At 39.0% G+C, this 12,082-nt stretch overlaps 1 protein-coding gene across 1 annotated transcript in view; it reads left to right on the top strand.

Moving 5' to 3' along the window:
- SPATS1 (spermatogenesis associated serine rich 1) overlaps positions 1 to 9,106 on the top strand; it is a 23,141-nt gene extending 14,035 nt beyond the window's left edge. The window contains exons 6-8 of the mRNA XM_025042861.1: positions 6,370 to 6,490; positions 7,100 to 7,162; positions 8,611 to 9,106. Coding sequence (XP_024898629.1) covers positions 6,370 to 6,490; positions 7,100 to 7,162; positions 8,611 to 8,758 — 332 coding nt within the window. The 3' untranslated portion in view covers positions 8,759 to 9,106. The remainder of the gene's footprint in view (positions 1 to 6,369; positions 6,491 to 7,099; positions 7,163 to 8,610) is intronic.
- Positions 9,107 to 12,082: the final 2,976 nt, after the last annotated feature.

The raw sequence follows: 12,082 nt of genomic DNA, 5'->3' as shown, positions 1-12,082 counted from the left end.
TAGGGTAGAATAGAGAAAGATTTATTTAACTGGTTTAAATCTGAAACAGAGAAAAACCAGGAAGGGACTAAGTTTAGCTGCATATTATTTAGAAATGCCCTTGGCTACAAGTAAGAGAAAAAAACTTATTGTCCGAGACTTAAATCATAAGATATTTATTAGGTACTTAAGAAGAAGCCTTGAAATCTAGGTGGCCTGTATGGTCTGGTTTCCCAGTGATGTCATCAAAGATATAGGCTCATTTTGTCTTTTTTTTTTTTTTTTTTGCTTATTTCCATTTTTATTTTATTTTTTAAAATTTATTTATTTTAATTAGTTTCAAGTACACAGTACATTGGATAGACATCTGTATAGTTTGTAAAACTGTCCCAATTGCGTTCTCCCTCCCCTGACCCTCCACCTAGCCAATATTTTAATGCTAACTACATTCCCTATGCCGTGCTCCCATCCCCTTGACCATCCATTGGCTACTAATTTATACTTCTTTAATCCTTCACCCCATTCTCCCAGTCCCCCAAACTCCCTCCCCTCTGTCTGTCACCAAATTATCCACTATATTTGTGAGTCTGTTTTTGATTAGTTTGTTCTTTTTATTCCTTAGATTCTGCATATAAGTGAAATCATATAGTATTTATCTTTCTCTGTCTGACTTAAATACCTTCTAGGTCCATCAAAGCAATATCTTTTTCCATCCCCTTCCTTTTAGTCTCTGTGTGTCTTTTAATATGAAGTGAGTTTTTTTGTATTTTTTCTTCTTAAAGAAGTCCTTCCAACATTTCCTGTAATACTGGCTTGGTGGTGATAAATTCCTTTAGCTTATTTTTGTCTGGGAAGCATTTTATCTGTCCTAACCTCTAAATGATAGTTTTGCTGGATAAAGTATCCTTGATTGTAGATTCTGGGTCTTCATCTTGTCGAATATTTTTTTGCCAAGCCCTCTGTTCTGCATAGTTTCTTTTGAGAAATCAGCTGCTAGTCTTATGGATGTTCCCTTATAAGCAATTATCTGTTTTTCTCTTGCTGCTTTTAATATTCTTTCTTTGTATTTAACCTTTGGCATTTTAATTATGATGTGTCTTGGTGTGGGCCTCTTTGGATCCCTGATTTTTGGAATTCTCTGAGCTTCCTGGGGTTTATGTCCATTTCCTTCACCAAGTTAGGAGAGTTTTCTATCATGATTTCTTCAAACAGCTGTTTAATATCTTAATTTTCTTCAGTAACACTGATCAGACAGATATTTGGACCCTTAATAGTGTCCCATATGCTCCTTATTTTTATAGTCTTGGCATCTCATCTCTTGCCATTCTGATGGTGTATCCTTGGCTTTCTCATCCTCTAGATAGGGCGTTTGATCCTTTTCTTTATTCACTTTGTTTATTCCATTTAATATACTTCTCATCTCAGATAATGTGTTCTTCATTTCAGACTGGTTCCCTTTTATAATTTCCATTTCCATTTTTATGTTTTTTATCTCTTTGCTGAATTTATCTACACTTCCCAAAAGTTCATTGAACATCGTTATAAACAGTGTTTTGAACTCTGCATCTGTTAGATTACTTGACTCCATTATATCTGGATCTCTATTCTGTTCTCTCATATGGTTTCTGCTTCTTTGTCTTCCCATTTTGGCTGCCTTTCTGTGTCTGTTTCTATGTACTAAGCAAAGCTCTGAAGTCTTCCGGTCTCATTAGTATGGATTTGTGAAGTAGGTGTCCAGTGGCACAGTCCTGAGAGAGGTTCAGCTGAAGGCCAAATTTAGCCCAAGCCTCTACCCCTCCGGAGCCACCTGTTAAGATTCAACAAGTAATTCACAGATGCTGTGCTTATAGTTGCCTCCAAAGGCCACACGAGAAACCGAGGCCAGCTGCCTCCAGTGTGAGTCTAGGCGCTGCTCAGCAAGGAGCACCTGACTTGCTGAGGATATACGTGGATGTAGCTTGGGTGGGGCTGCGAGTTGGGAGAGGTGGGGTTTCAGGGAATCCTCTGGGCAGAGTGACCTCTGTTATCCAGTTTGATGACATCACAGCTATGGCGGTGCACTGGTAGTGGGGAGGGCTCAACAGGGAACAGTGGATACTGCTGGAACTTCTGTGCAGAGCAAGTCTCGCCTTGGCTCTCGTTCTGACAATGTCTCCCTGTACGTCCTTGGTGCCCCCTGCACGCAGGCAAATTGGCATTGGTGCTCAGAGCGAGCAGGTCCGTCACTACGAAAATCCTCTCGCAGACGCGGCCCCTTTAAGAGGCTTCTGCTGCTCAAACAGCCTCGGTCTCACTCAGCTGCTGGAGACCACGTTGCCCCACGTCCTTGTCCCATCCTACCTTCTGCCATTGTAGGGTGATTTCTTGGATTTCTCCCTAGTTGTATGGCTTGTTTATCTAGATCTCAGGTGATTTTTCCTTGTTGCCGCCCCTTGTTTCCGTCACAACTTTGATTTGGTCATCAGAGGGATGAACAGAGCATCTAACATCTACACCATTTTTTTTCATCCCCCTTATTTTGTCTTTATGCACTACCATTCTTAGTAGTGCTGGATTTTTTTCATCATGCTTTTCATCATATGGTCACAAGATAACTGTTGAAGTTCCAAGCATCATGTCCATATTTAAGACACGAAAAAGAAGAAACTCTCTTGTTGCCTTCCCCTTTTAGAAGGAAGGAAACATTTTATTACATGGTTCTTAGGAGACTTTCTTCCACTCATGTCTCACTGGCCACAACTGGGCCAGCTACAAGTGTATTTCAGAAGTAAAGGGGATTATCATGCTGATCCAAGTCCTAACAATAAGCCATCACTTCCCTCCTAACTCAACAGTAAACATTATCCTGAATTTTGTATTTATTAATTTCCATTCTTTCTTCCTTCCTCTTACGGTTTTTATAAATACCGAGGAAATGCGAAAGTATATTTATGAAATATTTATTGACTATATAAAATAAAATTTCACAAACACTGGTAAACTTTTCACTCTCTTTAAGAAATGGAATATGACCTTTATATTTGAAGCCTCCGATAGGCCCCTCCCTGAATATAACACATTTCCTTCCCCTTACCCCAGTGGTAACCCCTATTCTACCTTTATTAAAAAGAAAAAAAATTTTATCAGGGACCTTTTCAAACATGTGCCAAAGTAGAGAGAAGAGCTTTGACAATTATCAACATACGGCTAACTTCATTTTATTTAATCCCTCTCCCCCAAGGATTATTTTAAAACAAGTTTCAGACATCATATAGTTTCATCTGTAAATATACCAGTATGTACCTCTAATAGATAGGGATTATTTTTATTAACATGACCACAATACCATTCTCATCTTTAAAAGACTAACAATTCCTTAATATCACCTAATATCTATTTGGTGTTTTAAAAAAAATATCCAATTGATTCACAAATGCCATAATTTAAAAGTATTTATAGTTCATTTAAATAAGGTTCACATTTAGCAATTAGTTAAAAAGTCTCTTAAGTTTCTTTTAATATATGAGTCCTCCCTCCCTTTTTTCTTGCAATTTGTTTGGTGAAGAAATTGGTCATTGGTCCTGAGAGTTTGCCATAGTCAGAATTTTGCTGATTACATTTCTTGATACCAGTTAACAGGTTCCTCTGTTTTATGTATTTCTTGTAAACTGATATTTGATTTGTCTTCATGTGATTACTTCTTAGGTTGTTCAATAACTTCTTTAAACATCAAACGCCATAGTCTTTTTCTATTTCTTTTCTTTCTTGATCTCACTGCAGCACTTGATATTGTTAAATCTGACACTGAACACTTCTTCCTTTGTGAAATTCTCTCCTTTATTATTTAAAAATTAAAAATTTTTTCAATTACAGTTGGCATTTAATATTATATTAGTTTCAGCATAGTGGTTAGACATTTTTATAACTTATGAAATGATCCCCTGATAAGTCTAGTACCCACCTGGCATCATACTTAGTTATTACAATATTATTGACTATATTCCCTATACTGTAACTTTACATGCCTATGACTATTTTATAGTTGCCAATTTGTATTTCTTAATCCCTTTGCCTTTTTCACCCGGCCCCGCAAATCCCTTCCCATATGGCAACCATCAGTTTGTTCTCTGTATCCAACTCACATTATTTTTTGAGCTTGAAGGGTCACACATCAATTCTTAAATGCTTCTTTCTGGAAGTGGCACATGTCATCGCTACTCATAGCCTATTGGTTAGAACATGACTCTACCTGACTGCATCAAGGTAGAGAAATGTGGGGGCAAAATATGTTATTTGGTGAACAGTTTGTTCCTTCATATGGTTCTTTGATTTTAATGTGTACATTCCATTTTCTACCTCCTGAACGTCTTTATATTTAGATTACATGGTTTGTCGAAACATTGTGTCATGGATCTATCAACTATTGATACAGAGTGGCCAGCACTTTGGACTGATACCTGTTTTTGTGGAATATTCAGAAATTATACCAAGATCCCATATTATACCTAATAGCTTAAACATATTATCTCAGAGGTGGTGTTTGGGAGATTTTCCCCTCGGAGTAATATCTTTTACTTGCACACAAGCCATTGGTTCCATTTCTACTTGCTGACATTATCCTGTGAGATCTTTGACAATAGTGATTTCTAAGTGTTATCTTCAGACCACCTGTATTACAATCAACTGGACAGTTTGTAAAAAGTACTGATTCTGGGAACCACTCCAAACCTTCTGAAACAGAATTTCTTGAGTTGGGACCCGGGAAGCTGCATTTTAACAAGCTCCCTAGGTGATTCTAAGGTGTGCTAAAATTTTAGAACTATTGTTCTGTAGTGTATGGATGGCATTTACCACCTTATATATAGTATTATTTAATCTCTTTATATACATGTCTCACTTCCCCAACTAGTTAAGGTTTTCTAGAGAAAGGTTTATACCTTAGGTAGATGGCAATCGTATTTTCCAGATTAAAAAAATTGGGACGGGAGTGGTAGTAGGTTAGTCCTGATTTCAAATAATAATAACTGCTACCATTTATGGAGTGCTGATTATGTGTCCAGACTATTCTCATGATAACTCTAAAGTAGACATTTAAAATAAACAGTTTGTAAATGAGGATTCTGAGGCTTAGAGAAGTTAAATAAATAGCTCAAAGGCACAGAACTAGAAATTGCAGAACTGAATTTGCACTCAGGCATGACTGTCTCCAAAGTCCACACCCTTCTCACCACCTTCTACTGTTGCCTGACCTTTACTCGTCAGTGCTCTGGTTTGAGATTCAAGAGATAAGGTCACTCCACTCTCTTTACTTTGAGTCCTCTGCATCTCATACTCAGCAGGTGCTCAATCCTTGCATGTAGCTGGTGCTATTTCACTACACTAAAGAGTTAATAAAAAATTTAGATGAAGAGTCTTAGCTATTGAAGAGGCTTTTGAAAGAGAATGGCGAAAAAATTTAAATACTCCAGTAACTCAAGTACTTCCACCTATTGTAAGTTGGCTTCTCTGAGTTAGCGAGAGGAATTTGGGTAGGAAACAGTTTATCAAAAATCTCGCCTAGCTCTCCCTATGGCTTGCATCATGGGTACAGTCAAATTGAGTAATATCAAAACAAACATTTAAAAAGAAAAAAAAGAGTCCTGTTCGTTGAGTGTATGAGCTAAAGAGAAGGACCTGCCTCCAGCCACACATCCCTGCTTCTGATCCCAAGGTTGATTTGTCTTGCAGTCTAGGCTTGTTCTCTTGTGCGTCCGGTATCAAATATATGAGTTTAAGTGACTATCTTATTCTGCCTGACTCCTTTTGAGCTCATGTGATTAGTTACTTGTTCCAGATTACTTGAAGGGGCTGAGTTGGGTGTCAGCGTATTGGCTGAATAAGCAGTGGTGCCCAGCAGCAGTGGACTTTCTCCTAACTCCTCTTCACTGGGAAGGCCACCTCCTGTTCCTGCACTGTCCCAGTCCTTGAAGCAGAGGAGGTACTGGACTCTCATTAACTGATTTACTCCTGACACCCAGTCAGAGAGGCAGAGCCTCAAAGATTGTTGCTCCTAGAGGGATTGAAAGTACACTAATGCTCAGGAATGAAAAGATTTTAAGTCAAAGTTCTTGCTCATCGTTGTAGAGATACCTCTGATTTACCATTCGTTTTAAACCAAACAGTCCATCCGAACTTAAGCTATTCTTCTTTCCCAGGGTGAGATAATCATAACAAGGCCTTTTAGAAAATGTCCCAAACATAGGCTCACACTTTGATCTCCTTCTCAAGGTGAGACAATTGGAAATAGAACCTTAAGACACCTATATATTCCTCATAATAAACCTCTAAATTATCTTATTTCCATTGTCATGTCAAATCTTTGGATCACCTTCAGCCATTTTTATGATTTTTGTTTTTAAACATCTTTCACAGGTATTGATCCCAGGAATGGAATCCCAAAGTTAACTCCAGGAGATAATCCATATATGTACGCAGAACAGAGTAAGGGCTTCTACAAAGCAGGATCAACTCTCCCACCTGTGAATTTTTCAATGTAAGTATATGTTAATACTAGGTTTATTTAGTTAACTTTAAAGGAATTGTATTTTTCTCTACTACGTATAAATTATATTTTATAAAGAGTAGATCACAAGATGACATAGTTGGTGAAAATTTCTAAAAAGTCCATATTTAATTCATTAGTGTATGCACACATGTACATGTATAATTAAAATTATACACAAGATCTTGACAATCACAAAAAAGTGATTGTTAATTTTATTCCTATTGTTATTACACAAATCTGAAGACTTCGATTTTCATACCAAATCAGGTTGTTGATTAGTGACTACTATTTGGGTTGACTTACACTTGGAATTAAACTTAAACCAAAGTGACTGAGGAGAAAGAGAAGTTCATTAAATTAAAAGAAAAGTCATTGGTGTGTTACATTAAAAATACTAATGAAAAAATTAACCACATTTGATTTAATGACGTTTACTAAAAGTGATAAAAATAATAAGAATTATGGCCCTGATGGTTTTGAAGCCCATACTTGACAATTAAAATGAGAAAATAAGACATTTTAGTGAACACAGTGATATATTGATCTCTTTGCTGTAGAAGCCAAGCCAATTTTATGATTAACTTTTCTGTTTTTCAGGGTACCTTATGAAAAGAAATTTGATACATTTATTCCACTTGAGCCTCTTCCACAAATTCCCACGTGAGTTATCTCACCATGTTTTAAATTATGCTATCTTTATAAAAATATCAAGTATTTATTATTTTCTTCTATAGAGGAACTCATAGACACCCAATACACAGGGAGTTTTGAATACCAGCAGGTAGGCAGGGCAGTATGTATGGAGGGTTTTTGTTGAGACACTTAGAAGCAATTGTCTGTGGAGTCTGGCAGCTGGGCTGCTCATGTCTTTAACAGTTATTATTGACAGACTACCAGATGCCATGTGGTGTGCTAGGTATGCACTAAAGGGGGAGGTTATATGGAGCAAAAGGACAGACCCTCTGATTTCCAAAACATAAGGGTTTGTTGGAAAAGAAAGACACATCCAGGAAGGATGGTTAATGTTTGAAGAGGCAGAGTGAAAGCCATTGGAGTATTCCTGTATTTGAAGGAGGCATCATTCCTTTGAGTTCATATTTTTGATCAGTTTCACTCTGAACCTCATTTGTCCAAGTAGTGTCGTAACCTAGAAAGAAATATGTGTCAGTATATTGCTCTTTGTCCTGCTCTTCTTACCCGGGCTTCTACCATTGGTTTGTCAGCTTTAAATGATAACCTTGCCTCCCTTCTGTTACCTAAATGATGGTCCTCCTCTTCCTTCTTATAGGGTCTTTCAGCAAGTTTATCAGGGCTTTTTCCCAGTCATGGTACATTTCTCCCTAAAAGAATAAAAGATCTAACTGCTAAAACATAAAAACATTCTTCATCTCCCTGCTCTGACTCATCCCAGGAATCACACTGCCTGGTACTTTTTGGAACACACACAGTGAAACCCAGCATATGCCATTTCAAATCTCAACAGACCCGGGAAGACACTGGGTATCTGCATTAGCTGAGGTCCCAGCAGAAGACAGAAGGCACATTCAGCTGGGATTCTGAAGACAGTTCAATAAGGGACTATTTACAGATGTGTGGGCAGGTTGAGAAGACTCACATGGAGGGTGAAGCACCCAGAGGCACCTGATAGTGGGAAGTCCTTACTACTCCTAGGTCTGAGCAGCAGGAGAAGGGATCATGGTTCACAGAGCAGTGGGAGATGAAGGGCTGTTGTCAGTGGAGAACGCAGCCACTGCTAGAACTGGGATACTCCACGAGACAGGGCACACAGGAAATACCCTCTCTCTTCTCACCTTCCGATCTCCTGTTGGTGCCTCCCAATAGCCAAACCCAGCTCAAAGGTGGGGGCAGGGAGGAGTCAAGGTGATGTCAGCTACAGGGGTCATCTTCCTGGGCAGAGAAAGGCAGAAAAACGATCTGGGTTTGGGGCAGGGGCGAATGGTGAACAACTAACTTGGTGTTTTATTTTGACACTGATCTTCTAAACTGGAGGTCTTCTTACTTTTGAAGGATATAGTGCCTTGTCCACTGACAGTGTTTGTAAATTTTGCATCAGACAAACTCAAACTCAGGGTGTTTCCTTCCTACAGCTTGCCTTTCTGGGTGAAGGAGAAGGCCCACAAACTGAAGAATGAGATAAGAGAAGTTGAGGAGCTTAACAATTGGCGACCAGCGGTCCCCTTGATACACAGTTTATTTCCTGCTGGTGGGTTAAAGAACCTTCAAAAAATTGCATAAAAACTGGAGGCGAGCCCAGAAAAGCAGGCTTTTGAGAGGCTTCATCATGGAGAGGAGAGAAGGCAGAGCCTCCCCCAGAGTGGATAGTGTCTTTTGCCCAAGGTGGTTCCTTGGGCAGATGTCATGGCTGCACGTCATGGGTCAAGTATGCTGGTTGAGAACTCTTGGTCTTGTAATGGAACTCAACTTTTAATTCCGTGCCTCTATCCACAGGTTCTTTGGACTTTTCAAGACAATCTTGAGCAGAAGCAGGCCCAGAGAGCATGCACTGACCACACTCTGGAGAGCTTCTTCCAGTTGATTGCTTCTGTCAGTGCGACTAAATCAAATGTTTGACTTTGATGTAGAATCACTGTGTTTTGCTTTTTTTTTTAATATTACATTTTGAAAACTTTCAAACTTACAGAAGTCGTGAGATTTGTACAATGAAAGAATACCTGTATATCCTTCACCTAGATTCTACGACCGTTAACATCTGCCTAAAATTGTGCTCTGCTCTCATATTATTCATATTATTACTATTATTATTTTGCTGATTTATGCGGGAGTGAGTGCAGACGTCATAACCCTTTACTCCTACATACCTAAATACTTTGGAACGTGTCTCCTAAGGTCAAGGATATTCAACAATCACAATACAAGTATCAAATTCGGAGAATTTAACATTGATATAATACTCCTATACAGCCCACAATCAGTATTATTCAGTTAAATTTGATTTTCTAAGGATGCTGACAATTCAGTGGTAAAATGCAGACATGTGAGCTTTCATTAATTTTGGTAAAACTATTCTCATTTTGTTAATTCCTTTTAAGATTTTCTCTTCTATTCACTTAATACATGTCAGCAAAAATGTGAACGCTACATCTCCACGAGGTAATCAATACTGTTGCCCAGTAGCTCCATGCCCCCATTTCAGTATTGTCTGTCTACACAGCCAAGCAGGGTGACAGCTCAGTGAGCACCAATCATGAGTCTTAAGATCTCTCATCAATCAGGTGAGAAGCAAACATTTGGAGGAAAAGGTGGGAACAAAAGCCAACCCTCTACAGTCAGGCTATGACTCCCAGCAGTCAAACCAATGACTCTGCATTTTCATAGCCAATCTCCTTTCCACTATGGAGACCCCACTGGTTGGCTAATGAGAGGTACAGATCTGGTCCCTCCAAAACCTTTAAATGGAAAGAGAGAATTAGGGCCTATGCTAAGACTCAAAGTGGCCAAGACATGAGACATGCTTTCTTTCCCTGTCAAAACATTACCTCCAAACTGCTCCAAAGTGAATGAAGCAGGCTTAGGACATGGTACATTTACGCTCTCTTCATACATGCCTTCAGATGAACTAGGAGAGAACGCGTGGCTACTGCAGGCAACTGCGCCCAGCCACTCCTTCTGTTAACATCAGCATACCTCTGTGATAATTATCTTGCCCCTAGGACACAAGACCCACCCCGCTCCCCAGCAAAATCCAGGAAAGAAAATAAAACCAAATAATTTAGAAAAGGAAAAAAAGAGGTTGCCAACAGATTTTCTCAAATATGTTAACTTCTGGAAAAAAAAATTTTTTTGTGCTGCTATTACTTAAAACGTAAAAATGTCAACTGCAACCACCTGTGTGAGTGATTAATGGAGAATGCAATACAGACGAAAAAGGTTTTGCAGGAATTTCCAGATGAGATTATCTAGGTGGAACAGGAAATTGCTCTCTGCAGGTACTCTGGTGTTTGGAGGGGAGGAGTCCTACATAGTAAAAGTATTATGAAAAACAACCAAAAAAAAAAATATGGTTTCAGAAGATTTACAGTAGTCTTTAGATTTCAGAGAAGTCTATATAATTTCTAGATGCTGCTCTATACCTGAGTAGATATCATTTAAAATATTATTAAATGATTACATTTCTGAAGTTGCAGGACCACATTCTATTTCCTGGAAATGGGCAGTTTTCACTGGATTTGGGGTTCTCTGTGGGCACATCTCAGCATCCAGGGCTTATTCCATGGCACTCCTAACAGCTGGCAGGTGAAGCGTTCAATCACTAACTTTGGGCAGGCATTGTGTGCACACTCGTGTGTTTGGGGGGAACTAAGGCATAGACAGATGGGAAATGGGAAAAATATGAGTGTTATAGCTGTTCCAGCCCTTTCTTCTTTCTAGGCACGGAGAAGTCGAACCCATTAGATATGAAGATCCCCTTCACCTCACTTTAGATTCTTTGGATATTAAAAAGCACAGGTGTGCGTGCATGTGTGTGTTCATTTCTTACTTTCAATAACTAAAGTTTACAGGTTTAACAGAAACAACCCATACACAACATTTACAAATAAATTTCTTAGAGTACCAACTTCCATTGCACATAAGGCACTCTAATATCAGATCCTGGGGAAAATGAAAAATGTCCTCTGTGGACTAGAGGGAAAATTATGTTATACAGCTAGTGGTACTAAAGTCCAAATAAGCTAAATGAAGGCAATTCCAAGACCTTTATGCAGTCTCTGCACTATAAGTTATCAAAATATTAAGATATTAGTGTATTAAACTTTTAGAATTCCACGAATGACTTAGGAATGTTCTGTATGATTCCATTGCTTGTCTACATTTCTAGTACGTGGCACTCAGTGTGGTTAGACTGTTTCCTTTTGCTCTTAGGCATTTGGCCCACCAAAAGTAGGTAAAAGCCTCGTTTATAGAATTTGACTTGGTGAAGTATTTTAGAGTTGGAACTTTTCAAGATCATGGCACTGGCCTAGAGAGGCTTTTCTTTCCTGGCTGGAAAATCAGGAGAGTAAAACCTCGGCTATGTGCCAGATGTGGGATGGTGCACCTTTTGGGAGGCTACTGGCCAAGTTCCCAGTGCGCTCTGGGAAAGGACATGGGAGCCTGTTTGAGTTGCCTGGTGTCCTTTCAATGCTGGGAAACTCCAGGAGAGTTATAGCTTGAGCCCAGCCTGGGAGATAGGGCAGCCACTACTGACACGAGGAGCCAACACCAAAGCTTCCAAACCTGGACTTTGTAAGAAATATATACATGATAATTAAACATTTCTTGTTCTTATAGGGATCCAGCCTCATATCAAATAAGAAGCCAAATACCACAATGGCCTAGTTTTCTGAGGAAATGTGTCTGCCTCCACCAAATATGGAGAGGGTGTGAGAGCAGCTTCCAGTGGTGATGGTGTGAGTATAGGTATGATCATCTGGCAAGACATGCGTTCTTTTGGTTGGGTGCAGTGTGGGCTGGAGTGGAAATTGGGGTTCTCTTAGGAAAGAATGGATGCATGAGGCATAATTATACTAAAATTTATTTGTTGTTTATCTGAAATTCTAA

The sequence above is a fragment of the Pteropus alecto genome, unplaced genomic scaffold, assembly GCF_000325575.1.
Source record: "Pteropus alecto unplaced genomic scaffold, ASM32557v1 scaffold7, whole genome shotgun sequence".
Taxonomy (NCBI): Eukaryota; Metazoa; Chordata; class Mammalia; order Chiroptera; family Pteropodidae; genus Pteropus; species Pteropus alecto.
Note: the sequence above shows the minus strand (reverse complement) of the source record. Positions and strands in the feature narration are given on the sequence as shown.